The 26,344-nt window shown below is 42.9% G+C and overlaps 1 protein-coding gene across 1 annotated transcript in view; it reads left to right on the top strand.

Annotated features, from left to right (window-relative positions):
• The window catches only part of LOC132399674 (tumor necrosis factor receptor superfamily member 5-like), an 86,958-nt gene that overhangs the window by 18,418 nt on the left and 42,196 nt on the right, over positions 1 to 26,344 (top strand). The window contains exon 2 of the mRNA XM_059980321.1: positions 18,822 to 18,906. Coding sequence (XP_059836304.1) covers positions 18,822 to 18,906 — 85 coding nt within the window. The remainder of the gene's footprint in view (positions 1 to 18,821; positions 18,907 to 26,344) is intronic.

Genomic DNA, 26,344 nt, shown 5'->3' with positions numbered 1-26,344 from the left:
GAAAGACTGTAACCAGCCACCTTATCTGTGTCTTTTGTAATTTTAAGCACTTCTGCAAGCTGCCCCACATTCCCTGTAATTCCAAGGAATCAAAACTGCTTTGCAAACCTCTGCCTGTAACTCAGCCCTCTAGTCCTGGCAACATTTTCTCTGACTTCCACTTCAGTTACTTGCCCTGCCTCCTTCACAAAGAGGTGGTCCAGTATTGCACCCTCCCAAATGAGACCCTCTGTGTATTGATTCAGTCAGCTTTCCGGGACCTACTTCACAAATACCCATGGAAACATCCTGTCCACATCCACTCTATCCTGGCCTTTCAATATTTGGTAGGTTTCAACAAGATGCCCCTTTTATCCTTCTGAGCACTTTACCACCATTGAAATATTTTTAAAAGAATAGTCACTATGAAAACGTGACTGCAATTTTCATTCAACTAAATCCCTCAGTTGGCTTTGGAATCTTTTCAGCAGCTCTCCTTATTTAGAAACATTGACTACGGAACAATTTTGAGGAACTCGATGGGATTACAGTCATGGGATCTTTTGTAACTTGTTTGTGTACACATGAATTGTCCAATGGGAAGACAAGTTGGTTATTCAAACAATGGCACTTCTGGCACTGATGTTATGATTGGAGACTTGCAGTGATTTCACTTCAGTGTGCTTCAGATGTTGTGAGGCATATCGTGACGTAATAGAAGCTGCCTGTTACTTTAAAAATATGCTCTGAGTGTCATTAACACTCCCAGGTTTAGAATTTGGAATCCTCTTTGAATCCCTGAGTCACTTGTAGAAGCATCTTTCCCCTTCTTTCTTGCCCAGTCCCTCACTTTGTGTCCTGCACACATCATGTCTTTCCTGTTCCCCGGCTCTAAACTGGGGAGTTCCTTGTTTTCCACGCGTGACAAAGTGCTTCCCCCTTACTTGTACCGTTGTGACGTAGAACGCCATCTGTAGCAGTACAGTGCTGTTTGTGGAACGCAAGCTTCTAGTCTCTCAACAGAGTGTTCTGAAATTCGTGTATTTCCTTGATCGGGATTAAAAGCAAATTGCCTCCCATTTAACACGGTATTTTACATGAAATCATCTCTTGTACCCCATATCAATATAGGGACTGCAGGACTGGAGCTTCTTGCGTCCTCTGTGTTAATAACAGGCCAGTGATTGAGTTACCCACAGGCTGTTACAATAATCGTGACCAGGAGCTGTTCAAGAGTATCAAAAGACCTTACTCAGTGGTGAAATTTTGAGCTGGAGAAGGTGGCAAAATGGTGCGGCTAGTGCAGGGTGAGCTGCTGCCTCACATTTCCAGTGACCTGGGTTCAATCCTGATATCTAGTGTTGTCTGTGTGCAGTTTTCATTCTGTTTCCTCCTGCTCCCAAAAGTCTGGCCGGTTGGTAAATTGACTCATAATGCAGAACTGAGGTGGGGGAAAATGGAGAATGGAGGGAAAGATGTGTTTGGTGGTAGGATCCCACTGAAGATGGTGGAAGTTGCAAAGAAAGATATGCTGGATGTGGATGCTCATGGGGTGGTAAGTAGCGACAAGAGAAACCCAATCCTTGTTAAGGTGGCGATAAAATGGGGTGAGGTGGGGAAATAAAATTTAAAAATGGGTTCTCTTTTGCTGATCCCAATAACCAATTAGACAATTCCTGCATCTCACCATTCCGAAAACTTCCTTGTGATGAAACTTTCTTTGATCCTGTCAGTCACAAGGTACAAGAAGAGAACTGGGTTACGGCCCTTTGAGTGTGCTGCATCATTCAATCATGGCTGACGTTTTTATAACCCCAGTCTCCTGCCTTCTTTCAGTAACCCTTACCACCTCACCAGTCAGAATCTCAGTTTCTGCTTTAAATACAGTCAATGATACACTGTTGAATACAGCCCCTCTTGGCAGTGAATTCCACTGATTCACTACCATCTGGCTGAAAAAAAATTCTTGCTCAGCTCAGTTTAAAAGGAGATTCCCTTCAGCAAGATATTTGATAAGGTACCCCATGCAAGGCTTATTGAGAATGTAAGGAGGCATGGGATCCAAGGGGACATTACTTTGAGGATCCAGAACTGGCTCGCCCACAGAAGGCAAAGAGTGGTTGTAGATGGGTCATATTCTGCATGGAGGTCGGTCACCAGTGGCGTGCCTCAGGGATCTGTTCTGGGACCCTTACTCTTCATGATTTTTATAAATGACCTGCATGAGGAAGTGGAAGGATAGGTTAGTAAATTTGCTGATGACACAAAGGTTGTGGATCGAGTGGAGGGCTGTCAGAGGTTACAGTGGGACATTGATAGGATGCAAAAATGGGCTGGGAAGTGGCAGATGGAGTTAAACCCAAATAAGTGTAAGGTGGTTCATTTTGGTAGGTCAAATATGATGGCAGAATATAGTATTAATGATAAGACTCTTGGCAGTGTGGAGGATTAGAGGGATCTTGGAGTCCATAGGACACTCAAAACTGCTACTCAGGGTGACTGTGGTTAAGAAGGCATACAGTGCATTGGCTTTCATCAATCGTGGGATTGAGTTTAGGAGCGAGAGGTAATGTTTCAGCTATATAGGACCCTGTCAGACCCCACTTGGAGTACTGTGCTCCGTTCTGGTCGCCTCACTATAGGAAGGATGTGGAAACCATAGAAAGGGTGCAGAGGAGATTTACAAGGATGTTGCCTGGATTGGGGAACATGCCTTATGAGAATAGGTTGAGTGAACTCAGCCTTTTTTCCTTGAAGCGATAGAGGATGAGAGGTGACCTGATAGAGGTGTATAAGATGATGAGAGGCATTGATCATGTGGATAGTCAGAGATTTTTTCCCCAGGGCTGAAATGGTCAACACCAGAGGGCACAGCTTTAAGGTGCTTGGAGGTAGGTACAGAGGAGATGTCAGGGGTAAGTTTTTTACTCAGAGTGGTGGGTGTGCGGAATGGACTGCCAGTGATGGTGGTGGAGGCGGATATGATAGGGTCTTTTAAGATACTCCTGGACAGGTATATGGAGCCCAGAAAAATAGAGGGCTATGGGTAACCCGAGATAATTTCTCAGGTAAGGACATGTTCGGCACAGCTTTGTGGGCTGAAGGGTCTGTATTGTGCTGTAGGTTTTTTATGTTTCTATGTTTAATCTGAGACCATGCCCTCAGATCCTAGACTTTCCTGCTAGTGGAAACACCCAGCCTTTGTCCAATTTATCCAGGCTTTTTAGATATTTGTTAGGTTTCAATAAGATCCACACTCATCCTTCCAAACTCACAATGAATACAGGTCCAACAACATCAAACAGTTGCATGTTGAGTTTTTCATTCCTGGATCATTCTGGGACAATCAAAAACTGCAGCAGGTCAGACAAGTTGCTCTCTTTTTGTGCTCTCTCTGTCTTTGTTGCTGTTCTTGTAAGATTATCGCTTGTACGTTTCACAAAGCCTTGGTTCTCTCAAAACACATCTGGATCCTGGTTCTAACTGTACAGCCTGTATATTCATCTGACCAGCCCCATTACAGAATGCTACAAATATGCATTGGCGTTAGCAAGACCTCAGTTTTATTGGCAACAGAAGGTGATAATTTTGTTGTCACAAATTCCATCAAGAAATTCTTTTAATGGATCAGTTGTTATTTCCTTGTTCCTTGATGCTGCCAGTTCTTTTCTGTTCCAGAGTCCAAAAGCTAGTAGGATACTGTGTATACCTGACATAGAGCAATGCATGTGCCTCTTCCCCTTGTCTCTCTTAAAGATGGCTGCTTTAAATGTTGCTTTTCCCTAATATGTGGTTCATAGTCAACTTTTGAATAATGATTATATTTTGGGACTTTTTAAAATCACATTAAAATTGCTCTCCAAAAATTGGTTTTTATAGCGTAAGAGACAGTATTACGTACTAAGTTTAGCTATCAAATTACTTAGAAATGTACAAAACAGGAACACAAGTTTAGACCTAACCTGCTGGTAATTATAAACCGCCTCCACTTTATTTCCTATGTCTCAATCTATATTTTTAAAATTTCTTCCTCACATATGTACCAACCTCTTCCTTCCCCTAGTTCAGATTGATTCAATTTCACCTCAATAGATGACTTCCATATTCTCTCTGTCATTAGTCGTACTCAGTTCCCTGAAACTGGATGACATTGAAGCATGGAAATTCCATTGTTATGTAATGACATAGTGACATTTACTGTGTGTAAATACAGTTCAATATAATTGAAACTGGTGGAACAAAACAGAAAACCGATAAAATATAGCTTGGATTTTTAGATTCATGAATAGAAACAGAGCACAAAGCAAACTAGTTATCCTGTACAAAAGCAAAGGAGTAATGATTATCCAGTGTTTATAAATCACCCTGGAAGCCTTTTTACAGTTTTGTGTCTACTTTAGGAAGGATTCCAAAGTCTGTCCATACGGCAATAGAAAGATACTAGAGGAACTCAGCAAGTCAGGCAGTAAATGTGGAAGGAAATGAGCAATTAATTGCTGAGTTCCTCCAGCAATGTGTTTGTTGCCCAGACTCCAATGGTTGCAGTCTCAATCCATCCTTGGCTCACTTAGACCAGGAACGAGGTGCTTCAATTACACAAACTGGGAAAACAAATAGGACTTTCTCCTTTGGACAGAGAAAGTTGGAAGAAGATTTAATCAGTGGGTTAAAATGACCTTTCCAGGGTAAATTTTGGAGATTGGCTTGCAGCTACTGGTGGCTGAAATAAGAGGACACCCTCTAGGATAGTTAGCCAAAGAACAAGGGCAAGGATATTTTTTTCTCTCTCTTAAATGCCAGAGTTTTCACAACTTGGAGTAAATCTCCTGAAAGGATTTCACAACAAAGCAATCCAGATTAATTATTGGAAAGTTGAAATCCTCTACTACTGTGGCCCTAAATCCTCAAACAGCTCTCTGTGAGTTGCATACATACCTTGTCCTCTATCTCCCACCGACTGCTGAGGCTTGCAAAATATTTCTTAGAAAGTGATGCCCATTATTTCTAATCTCTATCCAAATGTTCTGTGAAGAGTCTGCTGAGTCACCCGCCTCATTACTGCAGTGATTCTCTGCTAGGTCAGTAACACAGTGATTAAATGGCAGGGCAGATATGGTGGGTTGCAAGCCCCAATTTTTCTCCTGTGTCCAATGGTCCTCTTTAATACCCCCCTTTCATGCCTGAAGATTCAACACTCTGGAATACTGATTTGTCAATCCGGCTCTTCTTTCCACCATGTCTCTATGATTGCAGCAATATGATATTCCCACATGCTCGTCAATGCCCCCAGTTCATCTGCCTAACCATCCAGGCTCCTTGCATTAAGATGCGATTTACCCTTCTAAACCTGTAGGAGGTTTCAAAGGTACATTTAACGCCAGAGAAATGTATATACAAATATATCTTCTGAAATGCTTTTTCTTCACATCTATCCATGAAAACATGGCAGGTAAATGTTAGACCCTCAAATTTCCTCCCAGCTCCCCTCCTTACCGCGCATAAGCGGCAGCAAACAACGATTCACCCCCCCCCCCCACTGGGGAGGAGGACCTGCCACCGAGCACTCAAGCGTGAGCAAAGCAACAACAAAGACACAGACTTTCAGTACTCCAAAGACTACTTGTCCACCCAGTATTTGACGTACCACAGGCGCTCTCTCTCCCTACTAAGGGAGAGGGAGGTGTCTCTGGTTTCACAGCGAGAAGGGAGACATAACAAACAACTCGCTGATTTATGATGTTAAAAGTCCATTGTGTCGCTTTTCCTGAGCTCTGTGCCCAAAGATCTCGGGGCACATGGCCTTAGATTTTCCATCTCCCATGACGTACTGATCTCCTGCCTGGACACCGATCTTTGATCTGTCCACCTCCAGAGCCATGAGATCTTGGCCCTCCGAAAGCAAGCTGAGTTCTTAGACTGAGCCCTTGGCGAGCCAAATAACGGCTAGTCGTGAAACCCCGAGAGCAGGTCCCATTTCCTCAAAGAACCTTAGTCAGCGTGTAACTCCAGGTCAGGGTCTTCAAAAGAACCCTGAAAGGGAAAAATTGAGATAGTAAAGATGGAAATAGAGCTGCTTCTGAAGATACAAGCAAAGGAGTTGCAGTTAGGCACCATTAACCCTCCTAAAGGTGAGCAGTATGTTCCATTGCTGGGTTGATCTGGGTTCTGCAGGTCGGTTCAAGAACCGGTGGTAACCAGTCAATGACTCTATAACTGTACAGTGTCCAGTTTGGAACGAAGAGTGGAACCACGTGTATCTTGGGGAAAGTGTCTAAAATGGCTAACTGAGCGGAGACAGATAGTAAGTCATCATAACATGACAGAATAAAAACATAGGTACAGGAGAAGGCTGCATGGCTCTTGAGAATGGTCAGAAATCCAAATCTTGATCAAGTCCTCTCATGCTCCCAAATCTACTAATCTTGGTTTTGAATGCAGTCAATGATTTGGAACATGCGTTGTCCTCTGTTGTACAAAATTTACACCCTCTGAGAGCTGTCTCTAACTCTTTAGTTTGTAGTTCTTGTCTCTTTAGCCAAGGCAAATATTCTCCTACTTCTTCTTCTTTGTTAGGCTTTTGGGATCAAGAATGACTTGCTTCCACTCTGATTCAGTGGTGAATGCTGAGGGCAGTGTAGTAACTGCAGGCAATTCCAGAGGTGGGGTGGGTGGTGCCAGATTGGGAGGGTAGCTGTGTGCACTCGCTCTGCTGCTTATGCAAGGTTTCTGTCTGCTCGAGGTTCTCAATATGCGAAAAGCTTCACATAGAGTGGTCATTGGCCAGGCATTTTCAAGAGTCTGTGGGGGTATTGAGTTTAGTACATAAAACAGTCTGTGCTGAACATGATGTCAAATTAAACAAACGGCTTGTATATGTTCTCTATCCCTCCCTTCCGTGCAAGTACACGTACCTCTTTACAAAGCTCTTAAAATACATCTGTAGGATCTGCTTCCCCCACCACCCCAGGAATTGCATTCCAGGCGCCAACGACAGGTCCTGCACACCTTCTTTAAACATTTGTCGTTTTGCGTTAAAGCTCGGTTTGCTAGCATTTGACGTTTCCACCCTTGGTACAAGACTCTGACTATCTACACTATCTGCATCTCCCAGAATTTTATAGACTACGATCACATCTCCCATCAGGCTTCAACTCATCAGGGAAAGCAACCCGATTTTGTCCTGATGCAGGGCCTTGGCCCGAAATGTCGACTGTTTATTCTTTTGCTGCCTGGCCTGCTGAATTCCTCCAGCATTTTGTGTGTGTTGCTTGTCCAATCTCTTCTTGTAGCTCAAAGCCTCAAATCCAGGCAGCATTCTCGTGAACCTCCTCCGCACCCTTTCCACAGCCTGCACATCCTTTTGGGACAGCCAGAACTGCTCGCAATTCTCCAAGTGTTACTTCCTTCCACAAGCCACTGAGTGTATAGCGTGTCCAATCCCTTAATAATCTTACATGTTTCAATCAGGTCCCCTCTCATCCTTCTAAGTTCCAGTGTATACAAGCCCAGTCGCTCCAATTGAGACAAGGACAGTTTACCCACCAGCTTCTGAGGGATGAGTGTATTAAATGCCAAGTTGAAGTCAAAAATCAGCATCCTGGCATATGAGGTTCCATTTTCCAAATAGGACGGGACCGAGTGGATTGCAGAGGCTATGGGATCATTGGTGGACCCATTCGAGTGATAAGTGACCTGGAAAGGGTCCAATGTAGCAGGAAGACGGGATTTAATGGGATCCATAGCCAGCTGCTCAAAGCACTTCAGTATTGTTGAGGTCAGTGCCATCGGACAGCAGTCATTGAGGCAGGTTACTGTCACCCTCTTGGGCACCAGAGTGGTGGTGGCCACCTTGAAGTCTGAGGAGACAGTGGACTATTCCAGCAAGATGTTGAAGATGTTTGTCAACTGGACTGCACAGTCCCTCAGTACCGAACCAGGTATGTTATCAGGCCCTGTAGCCTTACCTGTGTTAACCCTAGCTGGAGTCTTCCTCAATTCAGCTGTAGCCAGGCAGGGTGCCTGCTCATCAGGGATAAGAGGGACCTTCCTTGCTGGCACATCGTTCTGTGCATCAAACCAAGCATAAAAGACATTAAGCCTATTAGGAAGAGAAGCGTTGCTGTCATTGACGCACAGGATGGTCTTGTAGTGCATTATGGTCTCAGTGCCCTGCCAGGTGCACCTGACATCTCTGGTGTCACAAGGATGGCTGTATATTTTCCTTGAATAATCCCGTTTTGCCTTATTGCTTGTGCAGGAAAGCGCAGCGCTGGCTGACCTGAGAACTTCTTATTCCCAAGAGAGCATTGGTAACTAGCCTAAACGATTACCGCCCAGTGGCACTGGCTTCAACAATCATGAAGTGCTTTGAGTGGCTGGTAATAAATTGTATAAAATCCCATCTTCCAGCTACGTTAGACTCTTTCTAGTTTGCCCATTGCTCAAATGGGTCCACAGATGACGTCATAGCCTTGGCCCTCCACTCTGGCCTGCCCCACCTAAAAGACGATGCTTCATACGCCAGAATGTTGTTCATTGACTTCAGCTTGGCATTTAACATGATCATCCGTCAGAGGGAGGTCAGTAAACTGTCCTCGTTGGGGACTTAACACCCCTCTCTGTAACTGGATCCTGGACTTCTTGATGGAAAAACCCTAGTCAGTCTGAGTTGGCAGCAATGTCTCAAGCTCCATCATGCTGAGCACTAGTGCCCCCCAGGGTTGAGTGTTCAGCCCAATGCTGCACTGCCTGATTCAGCTCAAATTGTATCATCAAGTCGGCCCTCATCAGCAACAACAGTGAGATGGCATACAGAGAGGAGGTAGAGAGTCTTCTAAAATGGTGTGAGAACAATAACCTTAGTCTCAATGTGGATAAGGCAAAAGAGGTGATTGTGGACTTCGGGAAGGCACAGATCAGTCAGCCTCCATTGCAAGTCAGTAGCTCTGCCATGGAAGAGTGCTGAGCACTAAGTTCCTTCGTGTGCACATAACAGATTACTCGCATAAAACAGGATCCTGAAGAAATACCAGATTACAGACGTTCCCCGCTTTACGAATGTTCGCTTTATGCCACTTCGTTTTACAAAAGACCTACATTAGTAACTTGTTTTTGCATTACAAAGAGGATTTTCACTTTTACAAAGATTTTTCCCATATAAATTAGTGGTTCTTCACTTTATGCCATTTCGGCTTAAGAAAGGTTTCATAGGAACGCTCTACCTTTGTAAAGGGGAGGGAAACACCTGTAATACCATCCACAATCTGTAAGGAAGCTCAAATCACAGCTTATGTGGGTTAAAGACTCAGGACAGCTGGAGTTTACAGGATTCCCTGTAAATGCAGGGCAGTGCATATTGGCCAGACAGGACACATGGTGGAAACCTGCATCAAAGAGCACAGAAGATGTATCTGTTTGGGTTACCCGGAGAAATCGGCAGTAGCAGAACATTGCATTTGTAATGGCCGTCGGATGACGTCAGCACAAAAAATTGCTGTGCTGTGCCAATGGCTTTTGGGACCACCTGAAATAAAACTAGAGGAAAATAATTTTAATAAGGAGGAAGGTATCGCTGTAAGTAAGAACTGGAGTTAGATTGTAAGCAAGATGGGACAGCTGAAACCTGATTGGATGAGGTCTAACCAATCAGGAAGGACAGAGGTTGGTGTAAATATCACTGGACTAGACACACCCAGGCATCATCCCTGATGAAGATGACAGAGTCTGTCATTGAAATGTTGTTTATAGTTGATATCTGTATGTGGCTGGAAGCCCAAGAATAATTTATCAGCAAGAAGCAGAGTTAATGCTTCAGATTGTCAGAAATGGGAAAGAAAGAAAATCTTGTTTTAAGATCAAGAGAAGATAAAGAAGATAACTTTATTAGGGGTAGATCAGAATTGGGACAGTTAGATAGTGACAAGGATGTGCAATGCTTCTAGCAAGTCAGGGTGGGAATAAAACAGGCCAATATATTCATATACTTCACTGATAGACTTGGTTAAATTCTTTAGAATAAAGGCAGATTGCATGAAAACTCTGCCCAGAGAGCAGCCTTCTTATTGCAGGAAACAGTCCAGTAAGTATATCCTTACTTCAGTAAGATGAAAAATGTAAACTCTACTCCAGATTTAGGGAAAAAAAGTCCGATGTTTTCTGATGTGTGTACTAATTAATTAATTAATGTGAGGAGACTTTCATTATGTTGGCTGCATTTCCAAGGCATGAGGAAGTGTTAGTTGAAGGGAGATGGTTTTTGTGATAAACTTACTGTGTTTACAGCTTTCTGAAACTCGTCCCACTCTGGGACAAAGCAGCGCCATGCCAAGCTGTGATACTGCCAGTGGCTTAGTATGACGCATCTGTAAAGTTTGGTGAAAGTCCTTGCTGACGTGTCAAATTTCCTGAAGACGTAGAGGCAATGGCATGTGCTTTTTTGGTTTTGGTGTCTATGTAGTTGAACCAGGAAAAATTACACTTAGGAATTTGAAGCTCTGAATCATATCCACCTCAGCACCATTAATACATACAGGGTTGTGTACTCCACCCTGGTTTCTGAAGTGAATGACCAGCTGTTTTGTTTTGCTGGCATTGAGGAAAAGGTTGTTTTGACGGCATGTCTTTGGGCTCTTTACCTCCTTCCTGTATTCCATCAATCATTGTTTGAGATCTGGCCCACTGTAGTGGTGTCATCTGTGAATTTGTAGATTGAAGTTCAAAGTAAATTTATTATTTAGTATGTACAGTGTACCATATACAACCTTGAGATTCATCTTCTTGCTGGCAGCCGCAACACAAAGAAACACAATAGAATCCACGAAAATCCCCACACAGCAAAGACTGACAGGCATCCAGTGTGTGAATGTAGAACAAATAGTGCAGAAAAAAGAGAAGGGTAAACAAACAACACAAAGAACATGAACTGCGGAGTCCCTGGAAGGAGCCAGTTCAGGACTGAGGTGAGTACGGCCGGTCCTGGAGACTGATGGCTGCAGTGTTCATTCAGTGCTGAGTCTAGTGTAGCTGGCGCAGGAGCCCAGTGGCTGGGGGGGGGGGGGGCAACAACCACCCCCAAACCTGGCGGTGTTGACCCAGAACCGCTGTACCACCCACCCAGTGGTATTAGTGAAAAGAGAGGGAGACAAGTGAAACCCAGGCAGATGGGACAAACTAAAGTGTGGGCTCTTGGCTGACGCAGAGAAGTGAGCTGATCTGTTTAATCTGGTTTGGCACTTAATTTGGCTTGTCTTTTGCTCTTGGGCCCCAATGCTTTAATCCGGCTTGAAGTCCACCCCAGAAATGGCTGCTGCAGGGATGGCCTTGTCTCACATTCTGAAGGTTCCAGTTTGCCGAAAGGAGTTTGAGCAAACTGCACTGAGGCGATAGTGTGAGCAGGGTGAATCATTGGATCTTCGAGCAGTAATGGTGACAATCTTGAGAGAAAGGATTTTGGTTAGACCTCAAACTGAACACATGGCATAGTCAATTTGTAACAGCAATTATAAGAAGCTTTGTTTACTGGCTCTGTTGGAGCTCTTCATAAACAAGAGAAAATCTGCAGATGCTAGAAATCAGAGCAACACACACAAAATTCTGGAGGTACTCAGCAGGCCAAGCAGCGTCTTTGGGGGATAAAAGCACAGTCGATGTTTCAGAACCCAGTCTTGCTGAAGGGCTTCAGCCTGAAAAGTCGACTGTACTTTTTTCACATAGGTGCTGCTTGGCCTGCTGAGTTCCTCCAGTATTTTGTGTCTGTTGGAGCTCTTGTTCCCTTATGTTGATGGGTTTCAGCTGCAGAGTGGTGAGGTCAGCCAAATAGTAAAGGAAGTTCTGAAGAATTGAATGTTCAAGTGATTTTCAGACCTCTGCACGAAAGATTGCTTGGCTGATTTGTTACTGAAGTATGGAACTTTGCCACAGGCCATGAAGCTTCATTGAAATCAAGATTAGAAATACTCAGCCATTTTTTCACTAAATCTTGGCTTAGTTGGGGAAATTTGGTTAACGTTAGTGACAAAACTGGTGAAAATCTGGCTGTGTGGTGCCATACAACAGCTTCTCACTCAATGTCAGCATGACCAAGGAACTGATATTTGACTTCCAAGAGGAGGAAGCTAGAGGTCCAGGAGCCCGTGCTCATTAGGGGAGCAAAGGTGGAGAGGTTAGCAACTTTAAATTCTTTAATGTTATCATTTTGGAGGATCTGTCCTGGCTCCAGCATATACCATAAGTGCTATTATGAAGAAAGAAAGGCAGTACCTCTGCTCTCTTATATGTTCGCGATGATTCAGCATGTAATCTAAAACTTCTGACAAGCTTCTATATATGTGTAGTGGAGAGTATTTTGATTGGTTGCATCATGCCCTGGTATGGAAACACCAACACCCTTGAATGTAAAAGCCTGCAAGAAGGAGTGGATACTTTCCAGACCATCATGGGTAAAGCCCTCCCCATCACTGAGTACACGGAGCACTGTCGCTGGAAAGCAGCATCCATCATCAAGGACCCCCTACCATCTGGGTGATGCTCTTTTCTCACTGCTGCCATTAGGAAGATGTACAGGAGCCTCAGGACCCACACCGTCAGGTTCAGGAACCATCAGCCATCAGGCTGTTGAACCAGAAGGGATAACTTCACTCAACATCACTCGCCCATCACTGAACTGTTCCCACAACCGATGGACTCACTTTCAAGGATTCTTCATCTTCATCTCCTGTTCTTGATATCTATTGCTTATTTACTTTTTATTATTTTGTTTTGTATTTGCAATTTTTTGTCTTTTGCACATTGCTTGTTTATCCATCCTGGTGAGTGTCTTTCATTGATTCTAACGTGTTTCTTGTATTTACTGTGAATGCCTGCAAGAAAATGAATCTCTGGGTTGTATATAGTGATGTATATGTACTTCGATAATAAACTTAATTTGAGCTTTGAAAACTGTTGGAGATTAATCTTATGTCTGAGTTGGACCCAGTACTAACATTGGGGAATAGGTCCCAAAGAAAGTCTGAGGGGGAAAAAGAAACTGAACTTGGACTTGAGTTCATCCAAAACTGAATAGTCCCGAGAGGTAAAGAGATTAGACTCCAAGAACTGCTCTGCAGGTTTCTCATGTCATTGTTGTAAAACGTCTGATAATGCATTGGAGGCTCCATACCAGGAGATGATTCAACTTGTCGGAATGATCTCCACAATACATCATTGTTAGTCTTTGGTGATATATCAAATCTTGTCCAACTCATAATAAGGTATAGCCAGTGGTGTGCCTTCTTCATGGTTGCATCAATATGTCAGGCCCAGGACAGATTCTCTCGGATGATGATGCCCAGAAACATGCATATGCTTACCCTTTCCACAGCTAACTCCTCAAGGAGCAGTGATCTGTCTTCTCCTGGTTTCATCTTCCTGAAGTCAAGCAATTCCTTGGTCTTGTGGAAGTTGAGTGCAAAGTTGTAACTCCACACAATGGCTGAACTGTCTTGGGCCTGAAATGTTATTCTTTCTCTTTCAACAGATGCTGTCTGACCTGATGAGAATCTCAGGCCTTATCTGCTTCAGATTTCTAGCATCTGCAGTTTCTTTCAAGATACTCATTTTTACTTTCTGAGCTATTTTGAGGGCACTGGTCCCAAGCTTAAAAAATAACTGAACAAGGCCTCATTTCCCATGCTCCTTTGAAACACATCACTAGGAAACTATTTCCCATAATTGAGAAAATCTGCTGATACTGGAAATCCAAAGCAACAAACACAAAATGCTGGAGGAACTCAGCTGGTCAGGCAGCATCTGTGGAAAAGAGTAAATAGTTGACTCAGTCCTGAAGAAGGGCCTCAGCCCGAAATGTCAACTTTTTAACTCCAGCATTAACTCCAGTTGAGTTCCTCCAGCATTTTGTGTGTGTTACAACTAGCTCCATGACCCTTTTAAACTCACTGATGTCTCATTTTCCATGAGCCTTTTAAACTAATCAACAACTATTCCCACTCTCCCTTTAAACATCATCCAGGTCTGTTCCAACACTTAAAATCACTGGGGTTTACTTTGTTTCCCATGCTTCATTGAAAGTCACTGGGTTTGCTGAAAAGATGTTGTACTATTATATGAAATCTGTTTAAAAAAAAGTTAATGGAAGTCTGGAAAATCAGCTGGTCTGGCACACCACTGTCCCGAGAGTGCCAGATTAGTGGAGGAAGCACTAGCTCGCTGTTGAATATAATGGTTTCCAGTTAATTGGGATACATTAGGGTCAGTACATTTTAGCCCAATTAAGTGGCTGCCCCAAATAGCTGAAGTCTTAAGCAAATAGTTAAAAAGGTATATTTAAAAAAAACAAGCTACCATTTAACTGAGTAACGAATTATGTATTTAAATGAAGTACAGAAAAAAAATTAGAACATTACCAATACTGCTGCAGTACTATAAAACTCATAGTTATTGATGGAGGAATTCATCCAGAGCACTCTTGTGTTCTTTTGATTGACTGTAAACAAAGACACCTGGTGCAGATAATGGATTGACTTCATACAATGCTTTCAAAGATTGCATCTTCTATGTCTTCATTTTCATTGTAACATTCAAAATGATTGTTGATACCTCCAAATTCTTCGTAGACCCTAACTTGTTGAAGTTATGAAATAGTTCTGTTTTTGCTCCTGGCTACTTTTGGCATCACCAAGTGTCATAGCTTGAAGTTGCAGTGAGCAAAATGGCTCTGAATTGCCGTAGTGCCTATTTCTCGCTAACTATCTGTGACAGAAGCCATTGCTTTTTGAGCACAAACACAAGCAACTGATGCTATTTAAAAACTGTTCACTCTATGTTTAGTGTAGTGTCTAACTGCCATGCAAGTTCACACGACTGACACTAATTAGAAATTGTCCATCAACTCTCTCCTGCCCCAATGAAGTGGCAGAGTCTCAAATAGACAAAGGGAATCCCAGCTGTTTTCTCAATTAGTTTTTTTCATCCTTAAAAGTTGTCCCAAATAAGTGGCTGCCCCCATTAACTGATGGTCCAATTAACCTTGATCTACTGTAGTGCATTAATATCGCTCTTGAAACACTAAAATCTTTACCATTGACCCTGAGATGGGGGTGGCAGGGATCCGCACAATGGTGCGAGAGCCTCAATGATGAGGCAATAAAGCGAGCCCTTATGATGATCCCAGCCTGATGGATCAGTTGTCCTGAAAGTTAGTAAGTCGCTCTTGTGAAAACGTGGTCCGGTTTTCTGGCTGTGCGTGAGGGTGATGCAGTTGCTGTGTTCCTGGTCTGACTGTGCAAGTGGGACTCCCACTGGAAAATGCAGCAATGAATTTCTGAACAATGTCAAGTGGCCCAGACAGGGTGATTATCACTTCCACAATAAGTGTATTTTCGATTACGTAGCTGAAATAAACTAAACCCTCTGGTGTAACTTCTAGTGTGTGCTCTGTTGGAATATCTTATTTGATTACTAATAAAACTTCGTAGATACTGCGTTTCAAGCCCTTTCAACTAAGAACATCTCCTCCTTGTTTTAGACCGTTTGGTGGGCCAACTACATAAGTCAAAGTCAGAGTAAAATTTGTTATCAGAGCACATACATGTCACCACATACAACCCTGAGTTTCTTTTTCCTGCAGGCATACTTAGCAAATCTATAGAACAGTAACTGTAAACAGGATCAATGGACAACAAACTGTGCAAATGCAGATATAAATAAATAACAATAAAGAACAAGAACGAAATAACAAGATAAAAGAAGTCCTTAAATGAGTGTAGATATTGCATTTTGTTCAAGAGCCTGATATTTGAGGGGTAGTAACTGTTCTTGAACCTGGTGGTGTGACTCCTGAGGCACCTGTACCTTTTACCTGATGGCAGAAGTGAGAAAAGAGCATGGCCTGGTTGGTGAGGATCATTGATGACAGATGCTGTTTTTCAACGGCAATGTTTCATGTAGATGTGCACAATGGTTGGTGGGGGGAGTTCACCTGTGATGTACTGGGCTGAATACAGTACCTTTTGTAAGATTTTCTGCTCAAAGGCATTGGTGTTCCCATACCAGGTGGTAATGCAACCAGTCAGCACACTTTCCGCCACACATCAATAGAAGTTTGCCAAGGTTTTTGATTCTGAGTCTCCACAGACTCCCGAGGAAGTAGATGCACTGTCGTGCTTTCTTCACAATTATATTTATAAGATGGGTCCAGGACAGGTCCTCTGAGATAGTGACACTCAGGAATTTAAAGTTACTGACCCTCTCCACCTCTGACCTTCGGATGATTATAGGCTCATGGACCTCTGGTTTCACTCTCCTGAAGTCTGCAATCAGTTCCTTGGCCTTGCTGACATTGAGTGAGAGGTTGTTGTCATTACACCACTCAGTCAAGTTTCCAGTCTTCCTCCTGTATGCTGATTCGTCACTAACTTTGATACGGCCCACAACAGTGGTGTAATCAGCAAACTTGTGACAGACAAACAGACATACTTTATTGATCCCAAGGGAAGTTAGGTTTCGTTACAGTCGCACCAACCAAGAACAGTGTAGAAATACAGCAATATAAAACCATAAATAATTAAATAATAATAAGTAACATGCCAAGTGGAAACCAGTCCAGGACCAGCCTATTGGCTCAAGGTGTTTGACACTCCGAGGGAGGAGTTGTAAAGTTTGATGGCCACAGGCAGGAATGACTTCCTATGACGCTCAGTGTTACATCTCGGTGGAATGAGTCTCTGGCTGAACGTACTCCTGTGCCCAACCAGCACATTATGGAGCGGATGGGAGACATTGTCCAAGATGACCTGCAACTTGGGCAGCATCCTCTTTTCAGACACCACCGTCAGAGAGTCCAGTTCCACCCCCACAACATCACTGGCCTTACGAATGAGTTTGTTGATTCTGTTGGTGTCTGCTACCCTCAGCCTGCTGCCCCAGCACACAACAGCAAACATGATAGCACTGGCCACCACAGACTCGTAGAACATCCTCAGAATTGTCCGGCAGATGTTAAAGGACCTTAGTCTCCTCAGGAAATAGAGACGGCTCTGACCCTTCTTGTACACAGCCTCAGTGTTCTTTGACCAGTCCAGTTTATTGTCAATTCGTATCCCCAGGTATTTGTAATCCTCCAGCATATCCACACTGACCCCTTAGATGGAAACAGGGGTCACCGGTGCCACATGGTCACCGGGTCACATGGTATTAGAGCTATACTCAGCCGCACAGTCATGGGTGTAAAGCAAGTAGAGCAGGGGGCTAAGCACATGGCCCCATGGTGCATCTGCAGATGGAGATTGGAGATTGTGGAGGAGATATTTTTGCCATTCTGGACTGACTGGGGTCTGCAAGTGAGGGAATCCAGGATCCAATTGCACAAGGGGGTATTGAGGCTCAGGTCTTGGAGTGTTTAAGGAGAAGCAAAAAAATACCATTTACTACAGTGTCATCTTTTGAATAAAGTTCTACTTGCAGGTATGGAAATGTAACAAAAGCGTAGGGGGATAAAGGTGAAATGTGGCAAAGTAATGTGAAACTTGTGTAGAACCATGGTTAAACCAGAGCTGAAGTTCTGTTCTGCTTTCCACGTTATAGGGGAACTAGAAACGGGTGCAAAATAATTAGTGTAAGGACATCAAAGCCAAGAGAATACACTCCTCTGGAAAGATTGAACAAGCTTGGGCTTTTCTTCTGAAAGTAGACTGAGGGGTGACCGATAGAGTCTGTTTAACTGCACAATATTAAATCCATTTGCCAGTGTTCAGCAAATACAACAGGCCGTGCCTGCATGACCCAGACAACTGCCACGCATAGCGCTTTAAAAAAAAGTATATCCTTGCCTGTAAAATCTTTTCAAAGTGTCATTTAGAAGATGCTGTAAAGATGTTGAAGAAGGACTTGTGGTCTGATGCAGCTAAAGTGGAATTTTTTAGTCTCGGCACTAAGCAGTACACGTGGAGTAAATCTAATACTGCACATCAGCCAGGTAACACCATCCCTACTGTAAAGGATGGTAGCATCATGCTATAAGGATGGTTTTCAGCAGCAAAAATTGAAACCTGGTCAGCGTTGATGGGAAGATGAATGCTGCTAAATACAGAGAGAATCCTGCACAAAAACCTGGTAGCCTCTACCAGAAAGCTTAAAGCAGGGAGGAAGTTCATCTTTCAGCAGGACAACAACATAAAGCACACTGCCAGAGCAACCATGGAGTGATTTCAAATAAAGAAAACTGATTGCCTTGAGTGGTCTAATCAGAGTCCTGACCTTAACCTGATCAGACATCTGTGACAAGACCTCAAGATTGCTGTCACCTAGCACAGCTTTAGTAATTTTGCAAGGAGGAATGAGCAAATCTTGCTCCATTACATTGTGCAAAGCTTTCAGAGACTTGTCAAAAAGGACTGCTGGCTGTAATAGCTGTGAGAGGTGGTTCAACTAAGTACTGAGTAAAGGGGGATCAATAGTTTTGAACTGCAGACATTTCTAGTTTCTCATACTTCACAGTTTTGTTTTATTTAAGGGGGAGGCTCAACTGTGGAGAGAAAAATAAAGAGCATGTGATTCACAAATAAAAATTCTCAGTTAAATTGATCATAACCCATGGTTGTAATACTCATTTATGAGAACACAGGGTTGGGGTCTAAGTACCTTTAAAAGGGATTTTCCTTTCATATGCTTGAAAGGAATAACTTGAGCAGCTATGAGCCTGTGATTAATTTCAAGGCCCATTCAGAAGTTGAATTTTATTCAGTGATGGGCTTTCACTGTGTCAAAGGCGCAGACATTCATTAAGAAGTAGGAGCACGATGAAGGCCAACTGCATGTATAATCATTTTGTGCCCGTGTTTTATTTTCAGTTTTGCATTTCTGCTCCCTCCATCAACTGCGACAGTGAGACCCAGTACCTAAAGGATGACCGGTGTTGCTTCAAATGTGGTCCTGGTAAGTGCCGCTACCGTGGGTCTTAATCACAGTGAGACTGGAGGGGGAGGAGCAACAGGAGCAAAAACAAGATTTACTTAAGAACTGGTAGAAAGAAAAATAGATTCATATTTGGCACAAGAGTGACTTTGTGTAAAAACAGGAAATTCAGGGTTGTTCAGAATGCTAGTGGAGCGAGCGATAGGGTTAAATATTTCAGGTTGCTGACATTTCACCAGAACTATGAAGAGTTATAAACTAAACATGTTGAAGCTGCAGATGTGACTGGAAGTGACAATGACAAACTGAGTTTAAAGCACATCAGAAGCAGAAACAGGATGAGGCCATTTGACCCTTCATGTGGCTCCACCATTCAATAAGTTCATGGGTGACCTTAGCACCACATACTTGCATCAACCTCACTCCCCTAAATATCAAAACAATTTACTGATTTTTTTTCTCTTGAATATACACAGCAACAGAACCTCCAGGGGAGAGAATTCTGAAGTTTCAGTACTCCTGGGTTAAATTTCTTCTCATTTCAGATCTGAATGCCTATTCCCTTGTTTTTCCGAGATCATGATTACTGGCTCTATTCATCCCAGCAGAAGCCACATTGCTTCTAAACTATCAGGAGTTCTGTGACTTCAATGAGATCACCTCTTTGTCTTCTAAACACTATGCAACATATGCCCAATCTGCTTAATCCCCTCTCATCTCATCCCTCCTGCTTCAGGAACCCATCAGTTGATGGTTGTACTCCCTGTATCAGAGTGTATCTTTCCCTATCTAGGGAGACCAGACCATACGTAACATCCAGGTGTGGTCTCACTTGGACCATGTATAAATGGAGAATTGAAATCCTGCAGCAAGAAAAGCTAGTGTACCATTTGCTTTGCTAATATTTGCTGTGGATATCATTGTCACTGTGATTTGTGTACAAGGAGACTCGGAACCCCTTGAACCCTGTTAGACTTTATTCTTCATCATTTAAAAAAAACACAGCACTTTCCTAATTTTTCTGCCAATGCAATTTACCTTGCATCATATTCTATCCGTCATACCCTCTCCCCATCTGTCTGTATCCTGCATCCTGACGGCCCACTCTGCCACCCAAGTCTGGACATCTTAAATCACTGATTTCCAACAAATGAGTTGGACTTGGGTTTATTTATATTTATGTGTGCCGACTCTACACGGTCCTGTTATTGTTTTTTTTCAGGTTCTCCATTGCCACTGTGTAAATGATAGAGTCTAGTATTTATCCCTACCACTGTTCTTGGGTGATAAGTCTCTTGTTTTCATTTTCACTCTTCTGGCTCCTCTATGTCTGTAGTAGGGTGGAGTCCAAGAGAGACTGAACGGCATGTTCTGTGAGATGGCAGTGAAGTCCTGTTTATGACAGATAATCTCCCTGAAGGCGGGTGTATGGAAAGAGAACTGTTATCTCTGTTTCCCTCCTCACAGATGTCTGACTGTTGAGTACCTCTAGCATTCTCCATTTTAGCTTGTGTTTCCAGGCATTGCAATGCATAACTTTTTTATTTATTGTTAAAATAACACCTTTTTTTATTTGATAAAGGATCTAATTAAGTTGTCTTTCCTCAAAGGCTGATGGATTTCGTTATGGTTCTAGCATGTATTACTTTGGACCTCTAAGCACTTTGCTTGTGTGAATAGTTTATTAATTATTTTCATGTTAATGACGCCGTTGCAAGGTGCAGATGATTGATATTGAGGTCCTTTGGCCCTTAAAACCATTCTGCTGTGCAATTTAGAGTCTAGTCCTTCTGCATCTCAATTCCATTGATCCCATAATAATCTTACTTGGCTTGAAACGTTTGCATTTTGAAGCTTTTAATTGAACCTAGTTTCTGCCACCTTTTGAAGTGAATTCCACATTGTCACTACCCAGGAGAATTCACTTCTTGCCCTTTCCCAACATTTCCTGAATGGCTGAGGTGACATTTGAGGTGACTCTGTCACCTGGTTGAGTACTTTCCACCACAGGTCAGCACAGAAAAAAGTCCTCCAGCCCATTATGTCCATGCTGGCCATTACACTAATCCCATTTTCTCAAAGGTTCATTTTACTGTCAAAAGTATGTATGTACATTACAACTCTGATATTTGCCTGCTCCAGATGGCCATTCAATAGAGAAAGACCACGGGTATTGATGAAGGAAAAAACATCAACTACCCCCCCCCCCCCAACCGACTCGAAAAAGAACAGAAACAAAACTCGCAGATGTAAAAATCCCCGCAGCAAAAAACAGCCACAATAACAATCAACGATTCTCTACTCATACCAATCCCCGCACCCCTCACTGGCAGGAAAGAACAGCGATAGTAGCACCAAACCCCCAACCCCTCTTCTTACACAGAAAACAATTAACAGATCACTCACCTACCAATCGTCCACAAGAAAACACTGAAAAACTGGATACCAATATCCAGTCCAATAATCAGATAAATTTCAGTATATGGGAAATGTTTTTTTTTGCAGCATATGTGGAGAGCAGCTGCATGAACTTAGCCTTTTCGTAAAGAGTGACCTCTGACTCACGTCTGAATGGCGCCAACCCGGCTGCTGACCTTTTTTGCGCTGAGCCATTGCTGACCCCTTCTGCATTTCACCTCGATGTTTCAGTCTTCCTTGCCGCTTTGAGATAGAGTCACTCTTGACCCCGCGACTTGTCTCTGGTCTTTCCCACAGGTTAGCTTGCTTTCTCGGACCTTTCCCCCCACAACCATCTCTGACCACCATGAGGCATTTCATCTTCAGCCTTTTATGCCCCGGCTCTCACTCTACAAGCTCATATTCTCTAATCATTTTAAACATCTAGCCATTGAAGCATAAATCTCAAAGTAATAATGGAAAGACATGATTTTAAACTTTGACTCAGAGCACTCACTATAGACTGAAAACAGTAGTGTAGTTTATACCCAATATGACTGAGTATTCATTGAATCATGCAATGATATGTCAAAGCAAGAAGCTGCTCAAGCTATTGCCCTTTTTGCAGGCTCTGTTAGAGATGCCCCTTCTTGTGCGTAGTCCTGTGCTTGTTTCCCCTTAACTGTTATCCATTCTGTCTTGCCGTTTAGCACTGAACCTGCTTTCACCAGACAGTGCACTGAAGGTCATTTCTTGCCACATCCTTTTCGCTAAGTTTCTCTTCCTGAGTTATCAACCAGTCTGCTGATGCTAGATGTGGGCTTTATTTTATCAAAACAGTATATACAGTGGCATGCAGAAGTTTGGGCACCCCGGTCAAAATTTCTGTTACTGTGAATAGCTAAGCGAGTAAAAGATGACCTGATTTCCAAAAGGCATAAAGTTGAAGATGACACATTTCTTTAATATTTTAAGCAAGATTATTTTTTATTTCCATCTTTTACAGTTTCAAAATAACTAAAAAGGAAAAGGGCCCAAGCTGAAGTTTGGGCACCCTGCATGGTCAGTACTTAGTAACACCCCCTTTGGCAAGTATCACAGCTTGTAAATGCTTTCTGTAGCCAGCTAAGAGTCTTTCAATTCTTGTTTGGGGGATTTTTGCCCATTCTTCCTTGCAAAAGACTTCTAGTTTTGTGAGATTCTTGGCAGTCTTGCATGCACTGCTCTTTTGAGGTCTATCCACAGATTTTCAATGATGTTTAGGTCAGGGGGCTGTGAGGGCCATGGCAAAACCTTCAGCTTGCACCTCTTGAGGTAGTCCATTGTGGATTTTGAGATGTGTTTAGGATCATTATCCTGTTGTAGAAGCCATCCTCTTTTCATCTTCAGCTTTTTTACAGACAGTGTGACATTTGCTTCCAGAATTTGCTGGTATTTAATTGAATTCATTCTTCCCTCTACCAGTGAAATGTTTCTCATGCCACTGGCTGCAACACAAGCCCAAAGCATGATTGATCCACTACTGTGCTTAACAGTTGGAGAGGTGTTCTTTTCATGAAATTCTGCAACCTTTTTTCTCCAAACATACCTTTGCTCATTGCGGCCAGAAAGTTCTATTTTAACTTCAACAGTCCACAGGACTTGTTTCCAGAATGCATCAGGCTTTTTTAAATGTTCCTTTGCAAACTTCTGATGCTGAATTTTGTTGTGAGGACACTGGAAAGGTTTTCTTCTGATGACTGTTCTATGAAGGTCATATTTGTGCAGGTGTCGTTGCACAGTGGAACAGTGCACCACCACTCCAGAGTCTGCTAAATCTTCCTGAAGATTTTTTGCAGTCAAATGGGGGTTTTGATTTGCCTTTCCAGCAATCCTATGAGCAGTTCTCTTGGAATGTTTTCGTGATCTTCCAGACGTCAACTTGACCTCCACCATTCCTGTTAACTGCCAGTTCTTAATTACATTACGAACTAAGGAAACGGCTACCTGAAAACGTTTTGCTATCTTCTTATAACCTTCTCCTGCTTTGTGGGCATCATTTATTTTAATTTTCAGGGTGCTAGGCAGCTGCTTAGAGGAGCCCATGGCTGCTGATTGTTGGGACAAGGTTTGAGGAGTCAGGGTACTTATAAAGCTTTGAAATTTTCATCACCTGGCCTTTTCTAATAATGTCTGTGAACAAGCCATAGCCCTAACAAGCTAATTAAGGTCTGAGACCTTGGTAAAAGTTATCTGAGAGCTCAAATCTCTTGGGGTGCCCAAACTTCTGCATGGTGCTCCTTTCCTTTTTTCACTCTAACATTGTACAAAACAAAAATAATACACTAATCTTGCTTAAAATGTTGAAAATAATGTTTCATCTTTAACTTTATAACTTTTGGAGATCAGTTCATCTTCTACTCACGTAACTATTCACCTTCTACTCACTTAACTATTCACAGTGACGGAAATTTTGACCAGGGGTGCCCAAACTTTTGCATGCCACTGTATGATTTCAAATATACAACATGAGTGGCATCGATAACGCAGAGAGTAAGAAACTTGTTTTTTTGGTAGCAGGGGTGTATAAAACTAGAAGTATTGAACTCAAAATTCAGGAACTTACATATATCACAGCTTTGTAAAATTCTGGTTAGGCCACATCTGGAGAATTGCATTCAGTTCTGCTTGCCCCATTATAGAAGGGATGTGGAAACTTTGGAGAGAGTTCAGAGATGTTTACTAGGGTGCTGCCTGGATTAGAGGGCATGTGCTACAGGGAGGGGCTGGACAAGCCAGGATTGTTCTCTCAGGAGTGGCAGACACTGGGCGGAGGCATGATAGAAATTTATAAGATTATGAGAGGCATAGACAGAGTAGGCAGTTGGTCCCTTTTTTTTCCTGCACAGGGTCAAAATGTCCAATTCTAGAGGACATGCATTTAAGGTAAGAGGGGGATAAGATCAGAGGAGTTGTGTGGGGCAGGTATTTTACACAGAGTGGTGGGTGGGAGGAGTGGTGGCAGTGTTGATAGTGGAGTCAGTTATAATGGAGGCATTTAAAAGGGTCATAGATAGGCATGTGAATATGCAGAGAATAGAGTGGTGTAGACTTATGTAGGCTAGTGAAGGGACTAGTTTATTTAGGCTTTTAATGTCTAGTTTAATTAGTTTGGTACAACAATATGGGGCTTAAAGGCCTGTTCCTGTGCTGTACTCTTCTCTGTTCAAGCGAGAGGAGAAACAGATTTCAAGGGGATTGCAGAAGAATATTTTCCACCCATGTTGTGGTTGGAATTTACAAAGGGGTGGTGGAGGCTAGGACTCTCACAACTTTTAAGGAGTGCCTGGGTGAGGCTTTGGGCCAAGATGCTGGCTAGTGGAGATGGGTATGTGGTGATTGGCTTAGACGTGGTGGGCCAAAGGGTCTGTTTCTCTGTTGGATTGTGCTGAGACCTACTACTCCCTCTGTATCACACAATGTTGCTGTCTTCCTCATGTCCCCACCAAAGCTGGCACCATTCCAGTGAGCTTGTGTTACACTGTATGCTGTGCAAGGTCTGGATTTCTCTGAAGTATAGTAGTGCCTAGAATTAAATACAATAGCCTAGTTGAGACTTTCAAGTATATTTTATTAAGATTGACTATAACTTCTTTGCTGTTCACTGCTCTAATAATACAGCAGACTTCTAAACTAAGTCTATATATTGTGCTGAGGTGTATGCTTTTATCTGCATATGTAGCTTTTCATTATTCTGTCATTCCCTCTAAGTTGCTCCCATTTGCCACATCTTGCCTCTCTTCATTCTCTGGCTCACTGTCAAATAGGAATGACGTGCAAATGACCTATGCTAGTTGCACTTCCCAAATTTACGCCTCTTTCTCATGCACTGCACACTTTGGAGGATGAGGCCAGTGCTTGCGGGAGGCAGGGAGCACCGTCTGTTTGAGGAAGTGGGTGGCCACCATTGAAAATCAAACAAGTTGATGTATGGAACCTGAGCTGAGCTGGTCTTCAACCAGTTGCTGTGCTGATAGTGAATGCTGCTCTCTGTCCATGGTCAACACCAGGTGTTAAGCTAAAGGCCACTTTGTGGAAACTGTGGGGCAGCGTGACATTAAGCCTTTGGTGCAGTGGGTCAGGTGATTAAACCAGCATCTGGCCCTGTTGTGGTCTCAGGCCTCCCTCTTGGCTGCACCAAGGAAATTCATTCTCCCTCCTGGCAGCCTCTGTGATCTTTAGCCTCCCCCAGGATAATGTGTCCATTATCATTACTCAAGGACATCTTAAAAAGGTGGCACCCCAAGAGGGTAGCATCTATCATTAAGGGCCTTCATCTGGGACATGCTCTCTTAGAACCATAGAACATTACGGCACAGAAAACAGGCCATTTGGCCCTTTTAGTCTGTGCCAAAACTTTATTCCGCTAGTCCCATTGACCTGCACCCAGTCCATAACCCTCCAGACCTCTCCCATCCATGTATCTATCCAATTTATTCTTAAAACTTAAGAGCAAGCCTGCATTTACCATGTCAGATGGCAGCTCGTTCCACACTCACAGAACTCCCTGAGTGAAGAAGTTCCCCCTAATGTTCCCCTTAAACCTTTCCCCTTTCACCCTAAAGCCATGTCCTCTCATATTTATCTCTCCTAATCCAAGTGGAAAGAGCCTACTCACATTTACTCTGTCTATACCTCTCATAATTTTGTAAACCTCTATCAAATCTCCCCTGATTCTTCTTCGCTCCAAGGAATAAAGTCCTAACCTGTTCAGTATTTCCCTGTAATTCAACTCCTGAAGACCCAGCAACATCCTAGTAAATCTTCTCTGCAGTCTTTCAATTTCACTGATAAGTTAGGTGATAAGTTAGTTTTACTGATATAGTTAGGTGACCAGAACTGCACACAATACCTTCAGGGAGGAGGCACAGAAGACTGAAGACCCACACTCAAATTTTTAGGAACAGCTTCTTCATGTATGTAATAACTTGAAGTATTTTTTTATGTCTTATACGAGATTGCTGATACAAAACAATTTTCATATATCAGTGTTAATAAACCCGATTCTGATTATGAATCCGAT

Source organism: Hypanus sabinus, chromosome 9 (genome assembly GCF_030144855.1).
Source record: "Hypanus sabinus isolate sHypSab1 chromosome 9, sHypSab1.hap1, whole genome shotgun sequence".
NCBI lineage: Eukaryota > Metazoa > Chordata > Chondrichthyes > Myliobatiformes > Dasyatidae > Hypanus > Hypanus sabinus.
The sequence above is the reverse complement of the archived record's forward strand: the minus strand, read 5'-3'. Positions and strand labels throughout refer to the sequence as shown.